This window comes from Mercenaria mercenaria, chromosome 4 (assembly GCF_021730395.1).
Source record: "Mercenaria mercenaria strain notata chromosome 4, MADL_Memer_1, whole genome shotgun sequence".
NCBI classification, from domain to species: Eukaryota; Metazoa; Mollusca; class Bivalvia; order Venerida; family Veneridae; genus Mercenaria; species Mercenaria mercenaria.
The window spans coordinates 80,034,951-80,054,707 of NC_069364.1; the positions used below are offsets into that span (position 1 = coordinate 80,034,951).

General features: G+C 36.6%; 2 protein-coding genes across 5 annotated transcripts in view; one reads left to right on the top strand and one right to left on the bottom strand.

Moving 5' to 3' along the window:
* Positions 1–6,885, top strand: part of LOC123553018 (proto-oncogene tyrosine-protein kinase ROS-like) — a 133,462-nt gene extending 126,577 nt beyond the window's left edge. For 2 of the 3 annotated variants that reach the window (XM_053541762.1, XM_053541763.1), the window contains one exon: positions 368–6,885. In XM_053541762.1, the coding sequence (XP_053397737.1) occupies positions 368–1,279 (912 nt within the window). In that variant the 3' untranslated portion in view covers positions 1,280–6,885. The remainder of the gene's footprint in view (positions 1–367) is intronic. The other variant, XM_053541764.1, reaches the window with a different exon arrangement.
* Positions 6,886–14,521: 7,636 nt separating this feature from the next.
* LOC123553019 (RING finger protein 17-like) overlaps positions 14,522–19,757 on the bottom strand; it is a 108,742-nt gene continuing 103,506 nt past the window's right edge. For both annotated transcript variants that reach the window (XM_053541765.1, XM_053541766.1), the window contains exon 41: positions 14,522–19,030. In XM_053541765.1, coding sequence (XP_053397740.1) covers positions 18,451–19,030 — 580 coding nt within the window. In that variant the 3' untranslated portion in view covers positions 14,522–18,450. The remainder of the gene's footprint in view (positions 19,031–19,757) is intronic.

A 19,757-nucleotide genomic window follows, 5' to 3' on the forward strand; every position in this document is an offset into this window, starting at 1 on the left:
TTTACATCTTTCTTTGATATAAAAATAGCGCTCAGATTTTCCCAGAATGCACCACAGAACCAATTGAAACTTGACGTTTTCCTGGGGAACATGCCCCTGGACTCCTCCAGATTTTTATGACACCATTTTCAATCTAGCCAAGATATGCCTCTTATTGTTTATGTACACCGGATATATTTGAAAGAGAATTAATAAGTAATGGTAACCTATAGAAGATTGCTGTCAGCATAGTGACTTTCAGTCAATTTTTCAGTGAACGCCCCTTTGATTAACAAGTGGTACTGCCCAAATCGAATGTTAGACAAATTTAGCAGGGTGAAGGTTAAATAATTGGCTTTATACCAAAGAAATATTTTCTGCTTTACAGAATGGTTATGGAAGTCACAAGTCATATGGAAATATTCGTAGAGCAACTTCATTTGATGCTCCAGAACCAAAGGACGCCACCAGACAGATTCAGACTGATGCAGCCAACTATCTGGAACCCAAATCCAACTATGTTCCTTCCTACATTGAATTTTTACCTGAAGAAAGAACTATTAATTATATGTATAACTCTGAGGGTGAAAGAATTAGGGAGAAAGGGGCTGAATCAGTTGAATTGCCAAAGAAAGGTCCGAATTATGTGCAGACGACAGTGAAAGAAAACTTCCATGCTCAAGGTCAAGAATACATTAAGTATGTTAATCAGAAAAGTAGTTCCGTTAGTGACCAGGAAAATGACTCGGAGGTGAAGAGAATATTCTCTCACCAGAAAAATAGTGCAGATTCTGTCATTATGAAAACTGTTGAAAATATTCCAAATACATGTAGAGGTAGTTCTAGAGGTACCATTAGTTGTTCAAGTGTCTCGTGCTCTGACTCTGTTTATCCACAGTCTGTAAATTCCGCTTACGCTCTTGTTATGCAAAATGGAGGACCAAGGACCAGTAACAGAAAACATCGTCTTGACTCGACTAACTCAGTCATGTCATTTGACTCTGTGCAGACGGAGCCTGTGTACAACAGTTTCCAGCGCGGAAAACTTTATTCATCGTCGTCATCAAAATCAAACTATTCAATGTCAAATATTTCAGAATCAACAGTCGAACAATTGTCCCCGGACACGGAGCCAAAGAAATTCTGGGCAAACACTAGTATTGATTGTGCCAACCTTGTTGACAGACAAGAAGCTAAAACCCATGTAGATTATTTCAATATGGCTACCAGATCTCAAGTGTATCCTGAAAATGTCGGCTCTCTTTCCGGATATGATATTGTTCATGCAAGTTTAGTTTAACTGTAAATGGAACTACAACAAGATTGTGTTCATAATTAATTATGCTCAGACATAAATATTCCAAATTATTAAATACCATGAAATTATTATTTGTGGGAGGGGGACTAATTTTTGTGGATTCCGTGGTTTTGTCATCAATGAAATGCAATCCCAGGTAACAAGAAAATATAAATTTTAAATTTGAATCTTGATATTAACAGATTCAAATCCCAGTTAAAAAGTGGCTTCGACACAAACCACAAAATTTTATGTCAATGAAATTCAGTGAATTCAAAATACTTAAAATCTTTTTTTTTTTAATTCAAAAGTTCATATACCAAAGAAAACCCCATTTTGGCCCAAATCATGAAAAAGTAAACTCTTATAGCCTTCTTGTAAAATGAATTAATATGATTTTAAAATAATCCTATCATGGAAGTATTCTAAAATGTCAAAAATTGTTATAAAAAAAAAGATTATTATGTGATGTGTAAAGATTGTTGGCTCGGTATTAAACTTTTTTAACAAAAAATTTCAATTGGGAACAATGTAAAAGAACAATAGATATGTGATTTTTTACTGATACATGTGATGCTATGAAATATATTGACATTGTTACACAGTCCATTTAGACAGATAATTAATTCAGGAATTTGTGTGTTGCATGATTGTATGGTTAATCAATGTTTTTTTTTTTCAGTCATTTTTTTTTTCTTTCTTAATTAAAATTATCCATTTGTTGTATTGAGAAAAATGTCCGACATTGTTTGAAATGGAGGTAATTTTTGTCACATGCATAAGCTATTGTTTCATTTTAGAAAATAAGTATCAGATTTTTATATGTGTATAAAAAATACGTAATATCGATGGTTGCCATTCAAACTTACAAACCTGTGGAAAGTGAACTTTAAATTTCCTTCAAGCTTACATGAAAAATGCTCTATATGCTTTAAGGTTATATGTGTCACATGTTAGAATAACTCTTTTTCTATTGGAATTGCAACTTATCATTTTCTGAAAATAAGTGGAAGGAGTTTCTTACAAAAAAAAATGCCAAAATTGCCGAAAATACAGGTTTGTCATTTTAAATAGTGGCCAGCGATATGTAAATATATAAATAACCCGCATTGTAAGTGCTAAAGTTTGCTGTTATATTAACCCTTAGAACTTTTATGAAATTTTACTGTGTTGATATTTGCATAAAGATATATTGTTTGTTTTGTAATAGAAATCTGTTAAAAATGTGTTCTTATAGAATAGTGTATATTTTCATTATAGAATAGATAATTTGCAGTCAGTATTGCATTATTTGAATAGAAAGATACATGTGTATTACATACATGTATAGATGTTTGACACATGTAGTAGGATAAATACAGGGTTGTTTAATTAGTAGAATGAAACAGTATGAAATGCACAGCCAGGAAAGGTTGGCAAGACTGAGTACAAATTCAAATATTCCATATTTTGTACTTTTTCTTACAAGAAAATCGATCTGTTAGTGTCCCCATGTGGTTCTGGGATAGCTTGTATACAAGAAGGAATTAGAATCACTGGCAGACTCTTGCATGATCACAAGAGGCAACATATAGGGTCTGAACACCTGATTTTACTACAATTCTGTGATTCCAGAAGGTATTAAAGTTTTGATTCCATACCTCAAATTTTAATTTGGATGAAAATGAGAATTTTTAGTCCTGTTTGGCACTGCTGTGTTGGTACACAATAACAAAAGTCTATTTGTTAGTGGAATATTCATTTTAGTGAAACAAAAACAGACTTTTTCATTTAGTAAATTATTAAATTAATAATTTTAATCTTTGTCATGCTGGACACGATTTTTGCTGTCTTTGCAACCAGTTTAGATCATAATCAGCCTGCACATGTGTGCAGTCTGATCAAGATCTGCACTGTTGGCCATTCAGTCAGTATCTTTTTGATAAGCACCCCTTTTAACAGTTAATGGCACTGTCCAAATTGAAAGATGGACAAGTTCATTATAGAAATTTAGCCGGGGTAAGGGTTAAACTTTCCTGTTATAAAATATAAAAAAAAAAAACCAAGATTTTTTATGCATATTTTCTTCTTCTTCAAGTTATTATATTTTGTTGTATGCCCTTCTTTTTGCAGAAAACACAGCTATTGTTTATGACATCATTTGACTGAATGGTTTCTTTTCCCATGACATTGCCTGTTCATTCAGATTAAGAAGAGCTGTGTGTTTTGAGAGTAGGTATCCTTGCTCATGATTACAATGACATTCCTTGGCCTCCATTTTCCTCCGAGTGTTCAGTTAACATTCCTTTGTGGTAGAATTAGACAATTTGTTCCTGGTGCTCAAATCTTACGTGTCCCTATGAAAATATGCTGACTGTAAAGATAAATGCACTCCCCATACATTCTTTTAGATGGGAAGTACAGTGCCACATTTTTTCTGTATATCCCTAATATTAAAGGTAGCTGAATAAGTTTGACAAAATGACTGGAGAGATTTTGCAGCCCAGGAATTATGGCTACGATAGTGTTTCCCCCAGAATTGTGTTAATATTGTTTCTTAATTTCACAAAATTAGTAAAATAGGAAGGGAAGTAGAGAAATTGAATTGGGAGTCCTTCAGTTCACCCAAAAATGTTTTTTTTTGCTGTTACAAATGAAATTTTATAATTGTTTTATTAATGAATTTTGACACTGTTAAAACTGCAACAGTTAAAATATTATATGCTACTTGTCAGACCTATTTTTAGGCTGTGGTCAAAGGGAGACCGCCATAATCCTGTTTTTAGCTCACCTGTCACAAAGTGACAAGGTGAGCTTTTGTGATCGCGCAGTGTCCGACGTCCGTCGTCCGTCCGTGCGTGCGTGCGTCCGTAAACTTTTGCTTGTGACCTCTCTAGAGGTCACATTTTTCGTGGGATCTTTATGAAAGTTGGTCAGAATGTTCATCTTGATGATATCTAGGTCAAGTTCGAAACTAGGTCACGTGCCATCAAAAACTAGGTCAGTAGGTCTAAAAATAGAAAAACCTTGTGACCTCTCTAGAGGCCATAATTTTCAATGGATCTTCATGAAAATTGGTCAGAATGTTCACCTTGATGATATCTAGGTCAAGTTCGAAACTGGGTCACTTGCTTTCAAAAACTAGGTCAGTAGGTCTAAAAATAGAAAAACCTTGTGACCTCTCTAGAGGCCATATATTTCACAAGATCTTCATGAAAGTTGGTCAGAACGTTCTCCTTGATGATATCTAGGTCAAGTTCGAAACTGGGTCACGTGCCATTAAAAACTAGGTCAGTAGGTCAAATAATAGAAAAACCTTGTGACCTCTCTAAAGGCCATATTTTTCATGGGATCTGTATGAAAGTTGCTCTGAATGTTCATCTTGATGATATCTAGGTCAAGTTCGAAACTGGGTCACGTGTGGTCAAAAACTAGGTCAGTAGGTCTAAAAATAGAAAAACCTTGTGACCTTTCTAGAGGCCATATATTTCACAAGATCTTCATGAAAATTGGTCAGAACGTTCAGCTTGATGATATCTAGGTCAAGTTCGAAACTGGGTCACGTGCCATCAAAAACTAGGTCAATAGGTCAAATAATAGAAAAACCTTGTGACCTCTCTAAAGGCCAAATTTTTCATGGGATCTGTATGAAAGTTGGTCTGAATGTTCATCTTGATGATAACTAGGTCAAGTTCGAAACTTGGTCAACTGCGGTCAAAAACTAGGTCAGTAGGTCTAAAAATAGAAAAACCTTTTGACCTCTCTAGAGGCCATATATTTCATGAAATCTTCATGAAAATTGGTCAGAATGTTCACCTTGATGATATCTAGGTCAAGTTCGAAAGTGGGTCACATGCCATCAAAAAGTAGGTCAGTAGGTCAAATAATAGAAAAACCTTGTGACCTCTCTAGAGGCCATATTTTTCATGGGATCTGTATGAAAGTTGGTCTGAATGTTCATCTTGATGACATCTAGTCAAGTTTGAAAGTGGGTCACATGCCATCAAAAACTAAGTCAGTAGGTCAAATAATAGAAAAACCTTGTGACCTCTCTAAAGGCCATATTTTTCAACGGATCTTCATGAAAGTTGGTCTGAATGTTCATCTTGATGATATCTAGGCCAAGTTCGAAACAGGGTCATGTGCGGTCAAGAACTAGGTCAGTAGGTCTAAAAATAGAAAAACCTTGTGACCTCTCTAGAGGCCATACTTGTGAATAGATCTCTATAAAAATTGGTCAGAATGTTCATCTTGATGATATCTAGGTCAAGTTCGAAAGTGGGTCACGTGCCATCAATAAGTAGCTCAGTAGGTCAAATAATGAAAAAACGTTGTGACCTCTCTAGAGGCCATTTTTTTCATGGGATCTGTATGAAAGTTGGTCTGAATGTTTATCTTGATGATATCTAGGTCATTTTCGAAACTGGGTCAACTGTGATCAAAAACTAGGTCAGTAGGTCTTGAAATAGAAAAACCTTGTGACCTCTCTAGTTTATTATTGGCCATAGGGAAAAACCGAGACCACTTTTCTGTGGTACAACATGAATGGTACCTCCAATTTTTAGGTGTATTTTGACATATCTATACCTTGTAAGAATTTTTTTTTTCTTTTTGGTTAAATTTCTTTCCTTTGTTGTTCCTGTCCTTTGGACTTAGATATTTTTTCTGAGGACCTTCTTGTCCTCAAGTGCAATGATAACAGGTGAGCGATATAGGGCCATCATGGCCCTCTTGTTAGGTAATTGTCACAGTTATGAAAGATATGATATATGCCTCTGATTACAAGTTTCCTTTGGTTCACTGACACACTTGTTTCTGTGAGCATAATTACTGAAAGTAAACTGTGAACTTATTTTCTGAAAAATATATATAAAACTTCAATAATGAATTGACATATCTCTTGACATTTTAGCTTGTAGGTAAAACATTATTGGTTTGATCAAAACACCTTAATGCTATTTCTGAATCACTAGCAGGATACTGAAAATATTCCCTCGAGAATCATATGAATGTTGCAGAATATTCTCTGAAGAATCATGGGTACTACACAGAATATTGCCCAAGAATCATTTGTACTACACAGAATATTGCCCAATAATCATTTGAACTAACAGAATATTCCCTCAAGAGTCACATATATAATGCAGACCCCACTTCTCAAAAATCATGTGGATAATACAAAACCTTCAAAACCTCAAGAATCATGGGTATAATGCAGAATTTTCCCAGAATCGTGGATATTACTAGTATACTGCTTTTTCCCTAAATAATCGTATGTATGATACAGACTTTTTCAAGTATTATACATAAATATGTTCAGTAAAAATTTTGTTTCAAATGTTACAAACTTTTCCCCTCATACAATACCCCATAATTCTGGCATTCATGATTTTTTCCCCAAATAATTCACCAGTTAATTACTCCAGAATCTACCAGTATCTACTTAATTTCCTTTCATTTCTTCCCAGTGGCAGTGAAGTTGTTCTTTGTATAACATTTGTTACTGTGGTTATGAAAATGTTAACTTTCTGTATTATATTTTTATTATCTTTTGTCATGACATGAGATTTGCATACATTGTTGTACGATGCATGTATACATCATCTGAGAAATAAATTTGTATAGCAAAATGCTTTTTTGGTATTTTGTCCAAAATCAGCTGAGCATTGTGGCCTGCTGGTCTAGTGGTCACATTGACTATCAATCCAGGGGTTCAGGGTTCAAACCCGGGTCCATGCAAATGAAATTTATTAGCTTGCAAGTGTCTCGTGCTTCACTTCTAGAATGAACTGGCAACTTCCATATATGAAAAGGCAGAAGACAAATTTAGATGTAATGTCTCCTTTTGATGAAAACATTTGCCTAGAACATGGATCAACCTCTAGACGAACGGACTGATCTGCCATATTGTAGGCTGGCATTAAATTTGAGTTAGTGCAAGGTAACGTAAAGATGCTATCTTTCATCAATATTCACTTTATTTTCAGACTAAAAACTGAAATGCTGTTACAACAGAAAAGTTTAATCTAACTCGTATAGAGACTTACTCTAAGCCCTCTCTACACAAGGGAAACAATCCGTTTTTAGCTCACCTGTCACAAAGTGACAAGGTGAGCTATTGTGACCGCTTGATGTCCGTCGGCCATAGTGCGTCAACAATTTCTAAAAAAATCTTCTTGAAAACCACTGGGCAGAATTACACCAAACTTCACAGGAATGATCCTTGGGTGGCCCCCTTTCAAGATTGTCCAAATAATTGAATTCAATGCAGAACTCTGGTTGCAATGGCAACCGAAAGGAAAAACTTTAAAAATCTTATTGTCCAAAACCACAGGGCCTATGGCTTTGATATCTGGTGTGTAGCATCATCTAGAGGTCCTCTACCAAGATTGTTCAAATTATCCCCTTATGGTCAAATATGGCCCCGCCCCGGGGGTCCCAAGTTTTACATCTTGTGTGAAACCACAACACTTAAACCTTTGATGTTTGGGTTGTAGCATTGTCTTATGGTCCTCAACCAAAATTGTTCAAATTGTACCCCTTGGGTGGAAAGAGGCCCTGCCCTGGGGGTCCCAAGATTTATATAGACTTATATAGGAAAAAGCTTTAAAAATCTTCTTGTCTGAAGCCATACGACCTAGGCTTTTGATATTTGGTATGATGCATTGTCTATTAGCCCTCTACCAAAATTGTTCAAATTATGCCCCTGGGGTTAAAAGAAGCCCCGCCCTGGGGTCACTTAGTTACTATGTGAGTTATATAGGAAAAATATTTAAAAAATCATCTGATCCTTTTTTCCAGACTGTTTAATTATAATTACCTGATGACGTCGAATAATATGATGTCACTTGACTGTGACCTTGACCTACTGACCTACTTTCTTGTTTTTTAAGATACAGCCTTGAAATTTTGATGACATACAGAGTTTTGCACATAAACCGTTAAACTGAATTTCATTTACCGTGAATGTGACCTACTGACATTCTTAATATTTTATCATCAGTTTGACATTTGAAACATGTAGCTCATATTACTCAGGTGAGTGATCCAGGGTCATCATGACCCTCTTGTTAAGAGTAAAATTGTTGAGTGAACAGTTTGTCTCAATCCTTATCCTGTCCTTTTTAGCTCACCAGAGCCAAAGGCTCAGGGTGAGCTATTAGGATCACTCACCGTCCGTCGTCCGTTGTCTGTAAACTTTTACTTGAAACAGTATCTCCTCATAAACAGCTAGGCCAATTTCAGCAAAACTTCACAGGAATGTTCCTTGGGTGAAGCTCTACAAAAATTGTTCAAAGAATTGAATTCCATGCAGAACTCTGGTTGCCATGGCAACCGAAAGGAAAAACTTTAAAAATCTTCTCAAAAAAAGAAGCCCTAGAGCTTAGATATTTGGTGTGAAGCATTGCCTAGTGAACCTCTACCAAGTTTGTTCAAATCATGACCCCGGGGTCAAAATTGACCCAGCCCTAGGGGTCACTTGATTTTACACAGGAAAATCTTAAAAAATCTTCTTCTCAAAAACCAGAAGCCCTAGAGCTTAGATATTTGACATGTAGCATTGCCTAATGGACCTCTACTAAAGTTGTTCAAATCATGACTCCGGGGTCAAAATTGACCCCGCCCAAGGGGTCACTTGATTTTGCACAGATTTCTATAGGAAAATCTTCAATTTTTAAAAAAACAAACCCAGAAGGCCTAGAGCTTAGATATTTGACATGTAGCATTGCCTAGTGGACCTCTACAAAATTTGTTCAAATCATGATCCCCGGGGTCAAAATTGACCCTGCCCCGGGGGTCACTTGATTTTACATAGGAAAATCTTCAAAATTGTTCTAAAAATAAACCAGAAGGCCTAGATCTTACATATTTGACATGTAGCATTGCCTAGTGGACCTCTACAAAATTTTTTCAAATCATGACCCCGCCCCATGGGGTTTACTTGATTGCACATAGAAAAATCTTCAAAATTTTCTAAAAATAAACCAGAAGGCCTAGAGCTTATTTATTTGTTTATTTGACATGTAGCATTGCCTAGTGGACCTCTACAAAATTTGTTCAAATCATGACCCCCAGGGTCAAAATTGACGCCGCCCCAGGGGCCACTTGATTTTACATAGGAAAATCTTCAAAAAATTTTCTAAAAATAAACCAGAAGGCCTAGATCTTAGATATTTGACAAGTAGCATTGCCTAGTAGACTTCTACAAAATTTGTTCAAATCATGACCCCGCCCCATGGGGTTACTTGATTGTAAATAGAAAAATCTTCAAAAATTTTCTAAAAATAAACCAGAAGGCCTAGATCTTAGATATTTGACATGTAGCATTGCCTAGTGGACCTCAACAAAATTTGTTCAAATCTTGACCCCCCAGGGTCAAATTGACTCGGCCTCAGGGGTTACTTGATTGTACATAGGGAAATCTTCATAAATTTGCTAAAAATAAACCAGAAGGCCTAGATCTTAGATATTTGATATATAACCTTGCCTAGTAGACTTCTACAAACTGTTGAAATCATGACCCCCGGGGTAAAATTGGCCCCACCCCAATGGTCCCTTGATTAGGAAAATCTTCAAAAATTTTCTAAAAATAAACCAGAAGGCCTAGAGCTTAGATATTTGACATGTAGCATTGCCTAGTTGACCTCTACAAAATTTGTTCAAATCATGACCCCCGGGGTAAAATTGGCCCCGCCCCAGGGGTTACTTGATTGTACATCGGAAAATCTTCCAAAAAATTTCTAAAAATTATCAGTTTGACATTTGAAACATGTAGCTCATATTTCTCTGGTGAGCGATCCAGGGTCATCATGACCCTCTTGTTTAATATCATACAACAGAAAAGTAAGCTATGTTATCAGCTATACAGGATAATACAGTCCTGCAATTAAGTTCTGAAACTGTTTTGTTTGAATTTCTCCTATTTCTAGATATTTTTCCCATGTTTTGATGCATATACATGAGAGCAGTGATTGTTCTGTGTCCAGCTACAGCTTTCCCAACATATTTTACCTTGTGAAATTCTGTGGGTTTTAACTTTAAAAAAAATTGTTTTGATATGGTGACCTAGGTTTTGACCCCACATGACCCAGTTTCGAACTTGGCCTAGAGATCATCAAGATAAACATTCTGTGCAAGTTTGTATCAAATCAAAACATAAATGAAACCTCTATAAGGCTGAAAGGGCCAAAATAGAAAATTCTGTAGAGCCTGTGATGGAATCTAGATTGTTTTCGAAAGGAACTGAGATGTTATTGTGACTTAAGTTGTGTGTAAGTGTGTTTAAAATCAAATGTAAAATGTCATTTCTGTTGTGTTCACAAGGTAAAAATTAACCAATTTTGACTCTTTCAGGGTTCAGTTAGGGGCCGTAACTCCGGAACCTATGATTGGATTCATAATGGAATCCAAGATCTATGGTTTTTAAGGATATTTTGCAAGTTTGTATCACATCAAAACATAAAGGAAGTCTCTATATGGCTGCAAAATTTGGCCCTTTAAGGGGCCATAACTCTGGAACCCATGAGGGGATCTAGCCAGTTTTCGAAAGTAACAGAGATATTATGCCAATACAAGTTGTGTGCAAGTTTGATTAAAATAAATTGCAAAATGTGGTCTCTATCGTGTTCACAATTCAAAATAGCAAATTTTAGCCCTTTAAGGGGCCATAACTCTGGAACCCTTTATGGGATCTGCCCAATTTTTGAAAGGAACCAAGATAATATGCCAATATAAGTTGTGTGCAAGTTTGATTAAAAATTACAAAATGTGGTCTCTATCGTGTTCACAAGAAATTGTGAACATACAGACGATGGACGAAGGGCAATCACAAAAGCGCACATTGTCACTATGTGACAGGAGAGTTACAAAATGCATGGTTTGCATGAGATACTATGTACATAGTCACCTAAGCCTACAATAAAGTTTTAGAAGAGTTGTCTTTAGTTTTTCCAAATATTTTACCTAGGATAATTTTTTTCAACTCGATTTACTTTTTTCAGAAAAATAATATTTTAATTATTTTTTTCAGACTGTGTACTTTGATGCAGTTAACTACACATACATCTAAAATAGGCAGCTTTAAGTTTGTATTTTTAGATCCACTGCCTATTCATCTACATATTTAAGAAGACAATTCAGGAATGAATAGACAGAAACTTACGTGGCAAGATTTGTATGGAAAGTTGGCTGTCACAAGAGTTGTATAAATCCGCTTGATTTAAGGTTAGTTATTTAGGCAACTACCAAATTTTGCAATGGTTACCAAGCATGTTTAGTAGCTTAACTACTGGGCCAATTAAAGACATGATACTTTTGTTCCATGTGCGGATATCTACAACAAAACGATCCTTACAAAACACCACCCCGACCAAAAAGTTGACCTGTGACCTTAAACGTGGTACCAAGTAATGCATGCCTTTATTAAGACCAGTCCTTGGGTAAAGTCTGACAAGGGCAGTGTAACTACTCTCTTTAACAAGAGATAGCAGAATTGAGAACTGTGCCATAAAACACAAACCTGAAGACAACGTCCAAGGAAACTAGAGTTGCTTTTGAGAAAAGCGCATGTCTCCCACAACTGCCTAATCATCTATATAGCAAGTCAGTCTTTATATACTGTTTACTCACTACAAATATGCCTTTGAAGAGTAAAAAGTCCGATTTTGGGTAATTCAAGGGCCATAATTCTGGAGTGCCTCGGGCGATTTGGCTAGTTAATGAACCTGGTCGAGGAGTTATGGTAAACAAGAGGACCATGATGGTCCTGAATCGCTCACCTCTTCCCACATGACCCAGTTTTGAGTATGACGGCGTTGTTTCTATAATTTGACATAGTGACCTAGTTTTTGAACTCATGTGACCCGGTTTTGAACTTGACCTAAATATTATCAAGATAAAAATTCTGACCAATTTTCATGAAGATCCATTGAAAAATATGGTCTCTAGAGAGGTCACAAGGTTTTTCTATTATTTGACCTATTGACCTAGTTTTCGCAGGTACGTGACCCTGTTTTGAACTTTACCTAGATATCATCAAGGTGAACATTCTCACTAATTTTCATGAAGATCTCATGAAAAATATGGCCTCTAGACAGGTCACAAGGTTTTTCTATTTTTATACCTACTGGCTTAGTTTTTGACTGCACGTGACCCAGTTTCAATACTGACCTAGATATCATCAAGATGAACATTCAGATCAATTTTCATACAGATCCCATGAAAAGTATTGCCTCTAGAGAGATCACAAGGTTTTTTTATTATTTGATCTACTGACCTAGTTTTGTATGGCACATGACCCAGTTTCAAATTTGAACTAGATATCATCAAGGTGAACATTCTGACCAACTTTCATACAGATCCCATGAAAAGTATTGCCTCTAGAGAGATCACAAGGTTTTTTTTATTATTTGATCTACTGACCTAGTTTTGTACGGCACATGACCCAGTTTCAAATTTGAACTAGATATCATCAAGGTGAACATTCTGATCAATTTTTATGGAGATCCATTCACAAGTATGGCCTCTAGAGAGGTCACAAGGTTTTTCTATTTTTAGACCTACTGACCTAGGTTTTGAGCGCACATGACCCTGTTTCGAACTTGATCTAGATAACATCAAGATGAACATTCAGACCAATTTTCATAAAGATCCCATGAAAAATATGGCCTTTAGAGAGGTCACAAAGTTTTTCTATTATTTGACCTACTGACCTAGTTTTTGAAGGCACGTGACCCACTTTCGAAAATGACCTAGATATCATCAAGATGAACATTCAGACCAACTTTCATACAGATCCCATGAAAAATATGGCCTCTAGAGAGGTCACAAGGTTATTCTATTATTTGACCTACTGACCTAGTTTTTGAGGGCACGTGACCCACATTCAAACCTGACCTAGATATCATCAAGGTGAACATTCTCATCAATTTTCATGAGGATCTTATGAAATATATGGCCTCTAGAGAGGTCACGAGGTTTTTCTATTTTTAGACCTACTGATCTAGGTTTTGACCGCACATGACCCAGTTTCAAACTTGACCTAGATATCATCAAGATGAACATTCAGACCAACTTTCATACAGATCCCATGAAAAATATGGCCTTTAGAGGTCACAAGGTTTTTCTATTATTTGACCTACTGACCTAGTTTTTGAAGGCACGTGACCCAGTTTCGAACTTGACCTAGATATCAAGGTGAACGTTCTGACCAATTTTCATGAAGATCTTGTAAAATATTTGGCCTCTAGAGAGGTCACAAGGTTTTTCTATTTTTAGACCTACTGACCTAGTTTTTGAAGGCACATGACCCAGTTTCAAACTTGACCTAGATATCATCAAGGTGAACATTCTGACCAATTTTCATGAAGATCTTGTGAAATATATGGCCTCTAGAGAGGTCACAAGGTTTTTCTATTTTTACACCTACTGACCTAGTTTTTGAAGGCACGTGACCCAGTTTTGAACTTGACCTAGATATCATCAAGATGAACATTCTGACCAACTTTCATAAAGATCCCATGAAAAATGTGATCTCCAGAGTGGTCACAAGCAAAAGTTTACGGACGCACCCACGGACGGACGACGGACACCGCGCGATCACAAAAGCTCACCTTGTCACTTTGTGACAGGTGAGCTAAAAACATTTGGTTTAAGTTTGGTGAAGATCGGGTGAGAAATGTTGGACTTATAGCGCAGACGAGAATAATAAAAAGCCAGAGTTTCGGTCATTCAAGGGCCATAATTCCGAAGTGCCTGGACAAATTCGGCTCATTATCGAACTTGCCCTACTAGAGCGCATGCAAATTCATCAAGTCAAAAGGACTCCTATACTACTCAGGTTGCATGCACATTCCTGCAGTCAAAAGGACCCCTATACTACTCATGCCAAAAGGACCCCTATACTAATGTGTAGTATAGGGGTCCTTTTGGCTCCAGGAATGCACCTAAAATCTGAGCATTTTTCGGTAATTCAAGGGCCATAATTCCAAAGTGCCTAGGCCGATTAGGCTAGTTATCGAACTTGGCCGAGCACTTATTGGCAGACACATTTTGTTGAAGTTTGGTGAAGATTGGATGAGAAATGTTCAACTTAAGAGTGCGGACAAGCTTTTTGACAGACACACAGACAGACACACAAACACACAGACTGAAGTAAATCAATATGTCTCCCACACCACTGTGTGGTGGGAGACATAACAATTGAGCAAATACAACAGCCCTCTTTATTCTTCAAATAGTGGTGCCAAAAACTAACAACTTCCAAAGGAACTTTACAAAACAATTTATTCAAACATTTACAACTGTATGTAACAAGCCATGGCCTCTGTATGAATTTCAATTACAAATACAGCAATGAGAATACATAACCACTATTAACAACAACTTTCCCCGAAAATGTAGATCTTGAAAAACAAGAGCTGTCACTAATGGTGACAAATGCCCCCGCAGCACCTTGACCTTTGACCTGGTGACCCCAAAGTCAGTAGGGGTGGTGTACTCAATAAGTACTATCAGCATGTGAAGTTTGAGGGTCCTGGGTGAAGTGGTTCGCATGTAAAGTGCCTTCATGCAAAAAGTTAACGTTGGCCCCTGTGTCATTGACCTTTGACCTGGTGACCCCAAAGTCAGCAGGGTTGGTGTACTCATAAAGTACTACCAGCATGTAAAGTTTGAAGGTCCTGGGTGAAGTGGTTCGCGAGTAAAGTGCCTTCATGCAAAAAGTTAAAGTTGGCCCTGTGACCTTGACCTTTGACCTGGTGACCCCAAAGTCAGTAGGAGTGGTGTACTCAATAAGTACTATCAGCATGTGAAGTTTGAAGGTCCTGGGTGCAGTGGTTTGCGAGTTAAGTGCCTTCATGCAAAAAGTAAACGTTGGCCCGTGACCTTGACCTTTGACCTGGTGACCCCAAAGTCAGTAGGGGTGGTGTACTCAATAAGTACTATCAGCATGTGAAGTTTGAAGGTCCTGGGTGCAGTGGTTTGCGAGTAAAGTGCCTTCATGCAAAAAGTTAATGTTGGCCCCTGTGACCTTGACCTTTGACCTGGTGACCCCAAAGTCAGTACGGGTGGTATACTCAATAAGTACTATCAGCATGTGAAGTTTGATGGTCCTGGGTGCAGTGGTTTGCGAGTGAAGTGCCTTCATGCCAAAAGCTAACGTTGGCCCCTGTGACCTTGACCTTTGACCTGGTGACCCTAAAGTCAGCAGGGGTGTTGTACTCAATAATAACTATCAGCAGGTGAAGTTTGAAGGTCCTGGGTGCAGTGGTTCGCAAGTAAAAGGCCTTTATGCAAAAAGTTAACGTTTGCCCCTGTGACCTTGACCTTTGACCTGGTGACCCCAAGTCAGTAGGGGTGGTATACTAAATAAGTACTATCAGCATGTGAAGTTTGAAGGTCCTGGGTGCAGGGGTTCGCGAGTAAAGTGCCTTCATGCAAAAAGTTAACGTTGTGACGAACGAACTAACAGACGGACAGTTGAAAACTAATATGCCTCCCTTCAGGGGCATAAAAAAAATCTTGTTGCTCTTCAAAAATCTTTTATCCTCAAGTTAGTACAAAATACAGTTTCAATTTAGTAAGGTGCCAAGTACACCTTAACTTGATTATTGAGCAATACTTCACCTCCAGACTGAGAAGTTTTTGACAATTTAAAATCAGAAATAAAGATAAGAACCATTCAGTTAAACAGGTTCATTACTTCTGAAGAAAAACAAAATAATAATAAACACTAACAACTACAAAAGAATAAACAGTTATGGAAGAAGAATAAATTTTAACAAAAAAGCAAAAACTGTTCTTACAGCAATCATTTATACTGAAGAAATGTTAAACCAAACCATAAACTAAAATAGGTTTCACTTTTTCTTAACTGAAATGTGAACTCTAAAATGTCTGCCTTGAAATAGGCAATGAAAAATTACCATACACTTACCTATTGTCTGATCCAACAAACGCTCACGTTTTATCCCCCCTCCCACCCAAACCATCCTTCCAAAGTTGAAAAAACTTAGATATATGTTATCAATCATTCAAAAGGTATACTGGGATGACAGCAGAAACTAATATGAAATTTTAAGGTATCTTTAAAAATGTCAATTTTAATGACCAAAATTCATTATTCTTTGTATAAATTTTTCTGGGCTATGAAGAGTTTAAAAAGAAATACAAAATGAGAAATGATGTCATCATATATGATGGAACTTTTTTAAATGAAGGCAAAACCTTTTTTTAAATACTAGAAACGAGGAGAATTAATACTGTGAATTTTAATAGAGTCCAAATTCTTTTATATATTATAATGTCAATGTGCTGATGAAACTTAATAAAATGAACTGAGCCGTGTCATGAGAAAACCAACATAGTGGGTTTACGACCAGCATGGATCCAGACCAGCCTGCGCATCCGCACATTCTGGTCAGTTTCCATGCTGTTCGCTTTCAAAGCCTATTGCAATTAAAGAAACGTTTAGCGAACAGCATGGATCCTGACCAGACCCATGCTGGTCGCAAAGCCACTATGTTGGTTTTCTCATGGCATGGCTCAACTACGTTTTCATGTGACAAGCTTATAATATATTTAAGTGTTTCCTTTCAATATGTTCATGACACATAAAACAGTGGTTTATTTTATACATTGTAATTTTATTAATTGATGATTTTTTCTAAGGCTGAAAGACAAGCAAAAACAAAAGAATGACTAGAAGATGTGAAGAATTCACAAAAAATTGCTGTACATATAAATCAACAACTGATATATTACAAAATATACAGCTATACAGTTTCCTTATCAATTCTACAATGTTTCAATTATACAATTTTTCTGTATACAAAAACCCAAAAAACATTAGGTCTACAAACAATCTATCCAAAATTTTGAAGTGATAAAACTGTAATACTCGAAACCCTTTCTTGACCAATAAATTACCCTACTCTACACTCACAACAGCAACCAAGATAGTTATAAATTCTAATTTGAAAAGGAGATTTGCATAAAAGTACTTTTATCTTAGTTACAAGGTTCAGTTACCAGTGAAATATGAAAAACATCCTTAAGCACTGGTATCAGACTAAAAATAAAATTTCGAGATCAAGGTGAAAGAGGTCATTCCAACTTAACCTTTTAGTGTTAAATTTAGAAATTAAACTAAATCTGACAATAACAATAAGAACAGGAAAAATCAAGAAAAACTAGAAAAGATAAATAAAACAAGGAGCTGCGTTCAATAAACGCTTGATGCCCCCAGTGGCATCCTTGTCGATAGATTTTGCACGTAAATCCAAAACGAGGTCAAGGTCAAGGTCAAACTGAGGTCAGGTGATGTTTGAAGATGAGGAATGGTCACAGTTTACATCTGTATTAGCATCAATTCATTCTTGTAGGGGGTATTGATGCTAGACAAAACGGTCTCATTTGGTTAACCAAGAGATGGCCCATATAAAGCAACCTAAGTCCAAAATGAGGTCAAGGTCAAACTGAGGTCAGGCGATGTCTGAAGATGAGGAATGGTCACAGGTTACATCTGCATTAGTATCAAGTTATTCTAGTAAGGGGTATTGATACTAGATGAAATGGTCCCATTTGGTTAACCTCGTACGGACAGGACAATCATATGCCTCCCGCATCAGGACAGTTATAATAAACGACTGGTTTAAGTTAAAAGAATAACAGTCTTTTACCTTGCAGAGAAGCAAGCCTTGGTTTAATACATAACAAAACCTCCGACTAGCCACAAACATAGAGTTAGTTTTCCTAAATCTTATCTACATATGTTCATTGCAGATATGGAACTGTACCAGAACGACATGTCTACTAGATTTTAACATTAATGCATACATCAGCAGAAATGAAAGAAATTTCGTATTATGCAGAAGTGTGTCAACAAAATAACATGGAATGATTGAAACTTCATAATACTTTGTAAAAACATAATTCAATAATAACTCATGTTCCCTACATGACATACTAAGACTATGAATAAAACAATGAACTTAATTATCAAAATCTTTCTATATACAAGTTCGAAACTGTAACCTTAATCCCTCTTCTTTACCATATACCCTAATCCCTCTGCCTTACTGTATACCTTAATCCATCTGCCTTACTATATACCATAATCTCTCTGCCTTACAATATAACCTTATCCCTCTGACTTACAGCCATTAAAATACCCAATCCTTCTGTCTCTTGTTTTATCACTCAAAGCACTCATCTTCGTGCTGAACAACTTCAACTTTCCTAGAATCTCTTGTTTTCTTTCTGTCTTCAGGATCTATTTTCTTTTTTTCTTTCTGTGACCTTCTTTGATCACCTTCATTTTCATATTTTTTCTGTTCCGCTTCTGAAGCACTGCCAGTTTTTTCTTGATCTGAGTCTTCAAACTCGAGTAATTCGTCAACGTCTAAAGAAGATCCTTCCTCCGCCATATCAGCCCAAGATTTACTTGATTTACTCACTTTTTCACCAGTTGTAGTTGAGACTGTTGCCACGGAAACAGAACTGATTTCACTTCTGTCATCGTCAGTTGTACTGTCAACTGTTATCTGTGAGATTGTAGCACCAGTGTCATTAACCATCTTTTCTGTTGTTACAGCAACTTTTGACTGTTCTGCAACACTAACTACTGAAACATTTTGTTTTGAGGATTCACTTTCTGAGTCAGTTTTAACATTTACCTCACGAGCTTTTGTAACTACCACTTCAGGAACGTTCACCTCAATTGTTTTTTTAACTGTCACAACTTCCTTTACAATGGGACTGGTCACAGGACTGTCACTGTCACAAGAAAAACAAATCTTAGTTAATTATTTTGCGTACTGCTGAAATTGTTTCTGAGAAACTAACCTCCATAACACTATAGACCTTTTTCGCTGAAATGTCAACTTCAATAACATGATTGATATTTATAACGGAGCTTTCAACCTCAACATCAGTAACACTGCTGACCTCTTTCACTGAACTTTCAATCGCAGTCTCTGTAACAATACTCTCCTTTTTCACTGAACTTTCAACCTTAACCTCCATAGAACTACTAACCCTTTTCACTGAACATTCAACCTCAATGCACCAAGAGATTGTAGAACACAAAATGCTCCCTTGATGCATTCAGCAACTTCAAAAGGAACAGGAATTATTTGGTCACTGTGCACTGGACGTTTCACATACTGACCTCAAATCAATAATTATGGGTCATTTACAAGTCAAAAGTGACCTCTGTATCAAATGTGATCTTAGACTAAAGCAAAGGTCATGTGCTTCTCAATAGTTATGTGAGCTTTGGTGATGTCACTGGAGTGTTTAATGATTCAATGGCGGATGAAGATATTGCACAATAGTTTGAGTCTGTGTCAAAAATATTAATAAGGACTGGAGACAAAGTGTATCTAAACACTTAATAATATAATTCTAAGCAAAAAGGGGGGCAAATTCATAATATTGTGCAAGAAGTTATGCACCTTGTGTGTCATATGATGTGGTTATGATGTGGAACAACTATTCAAGT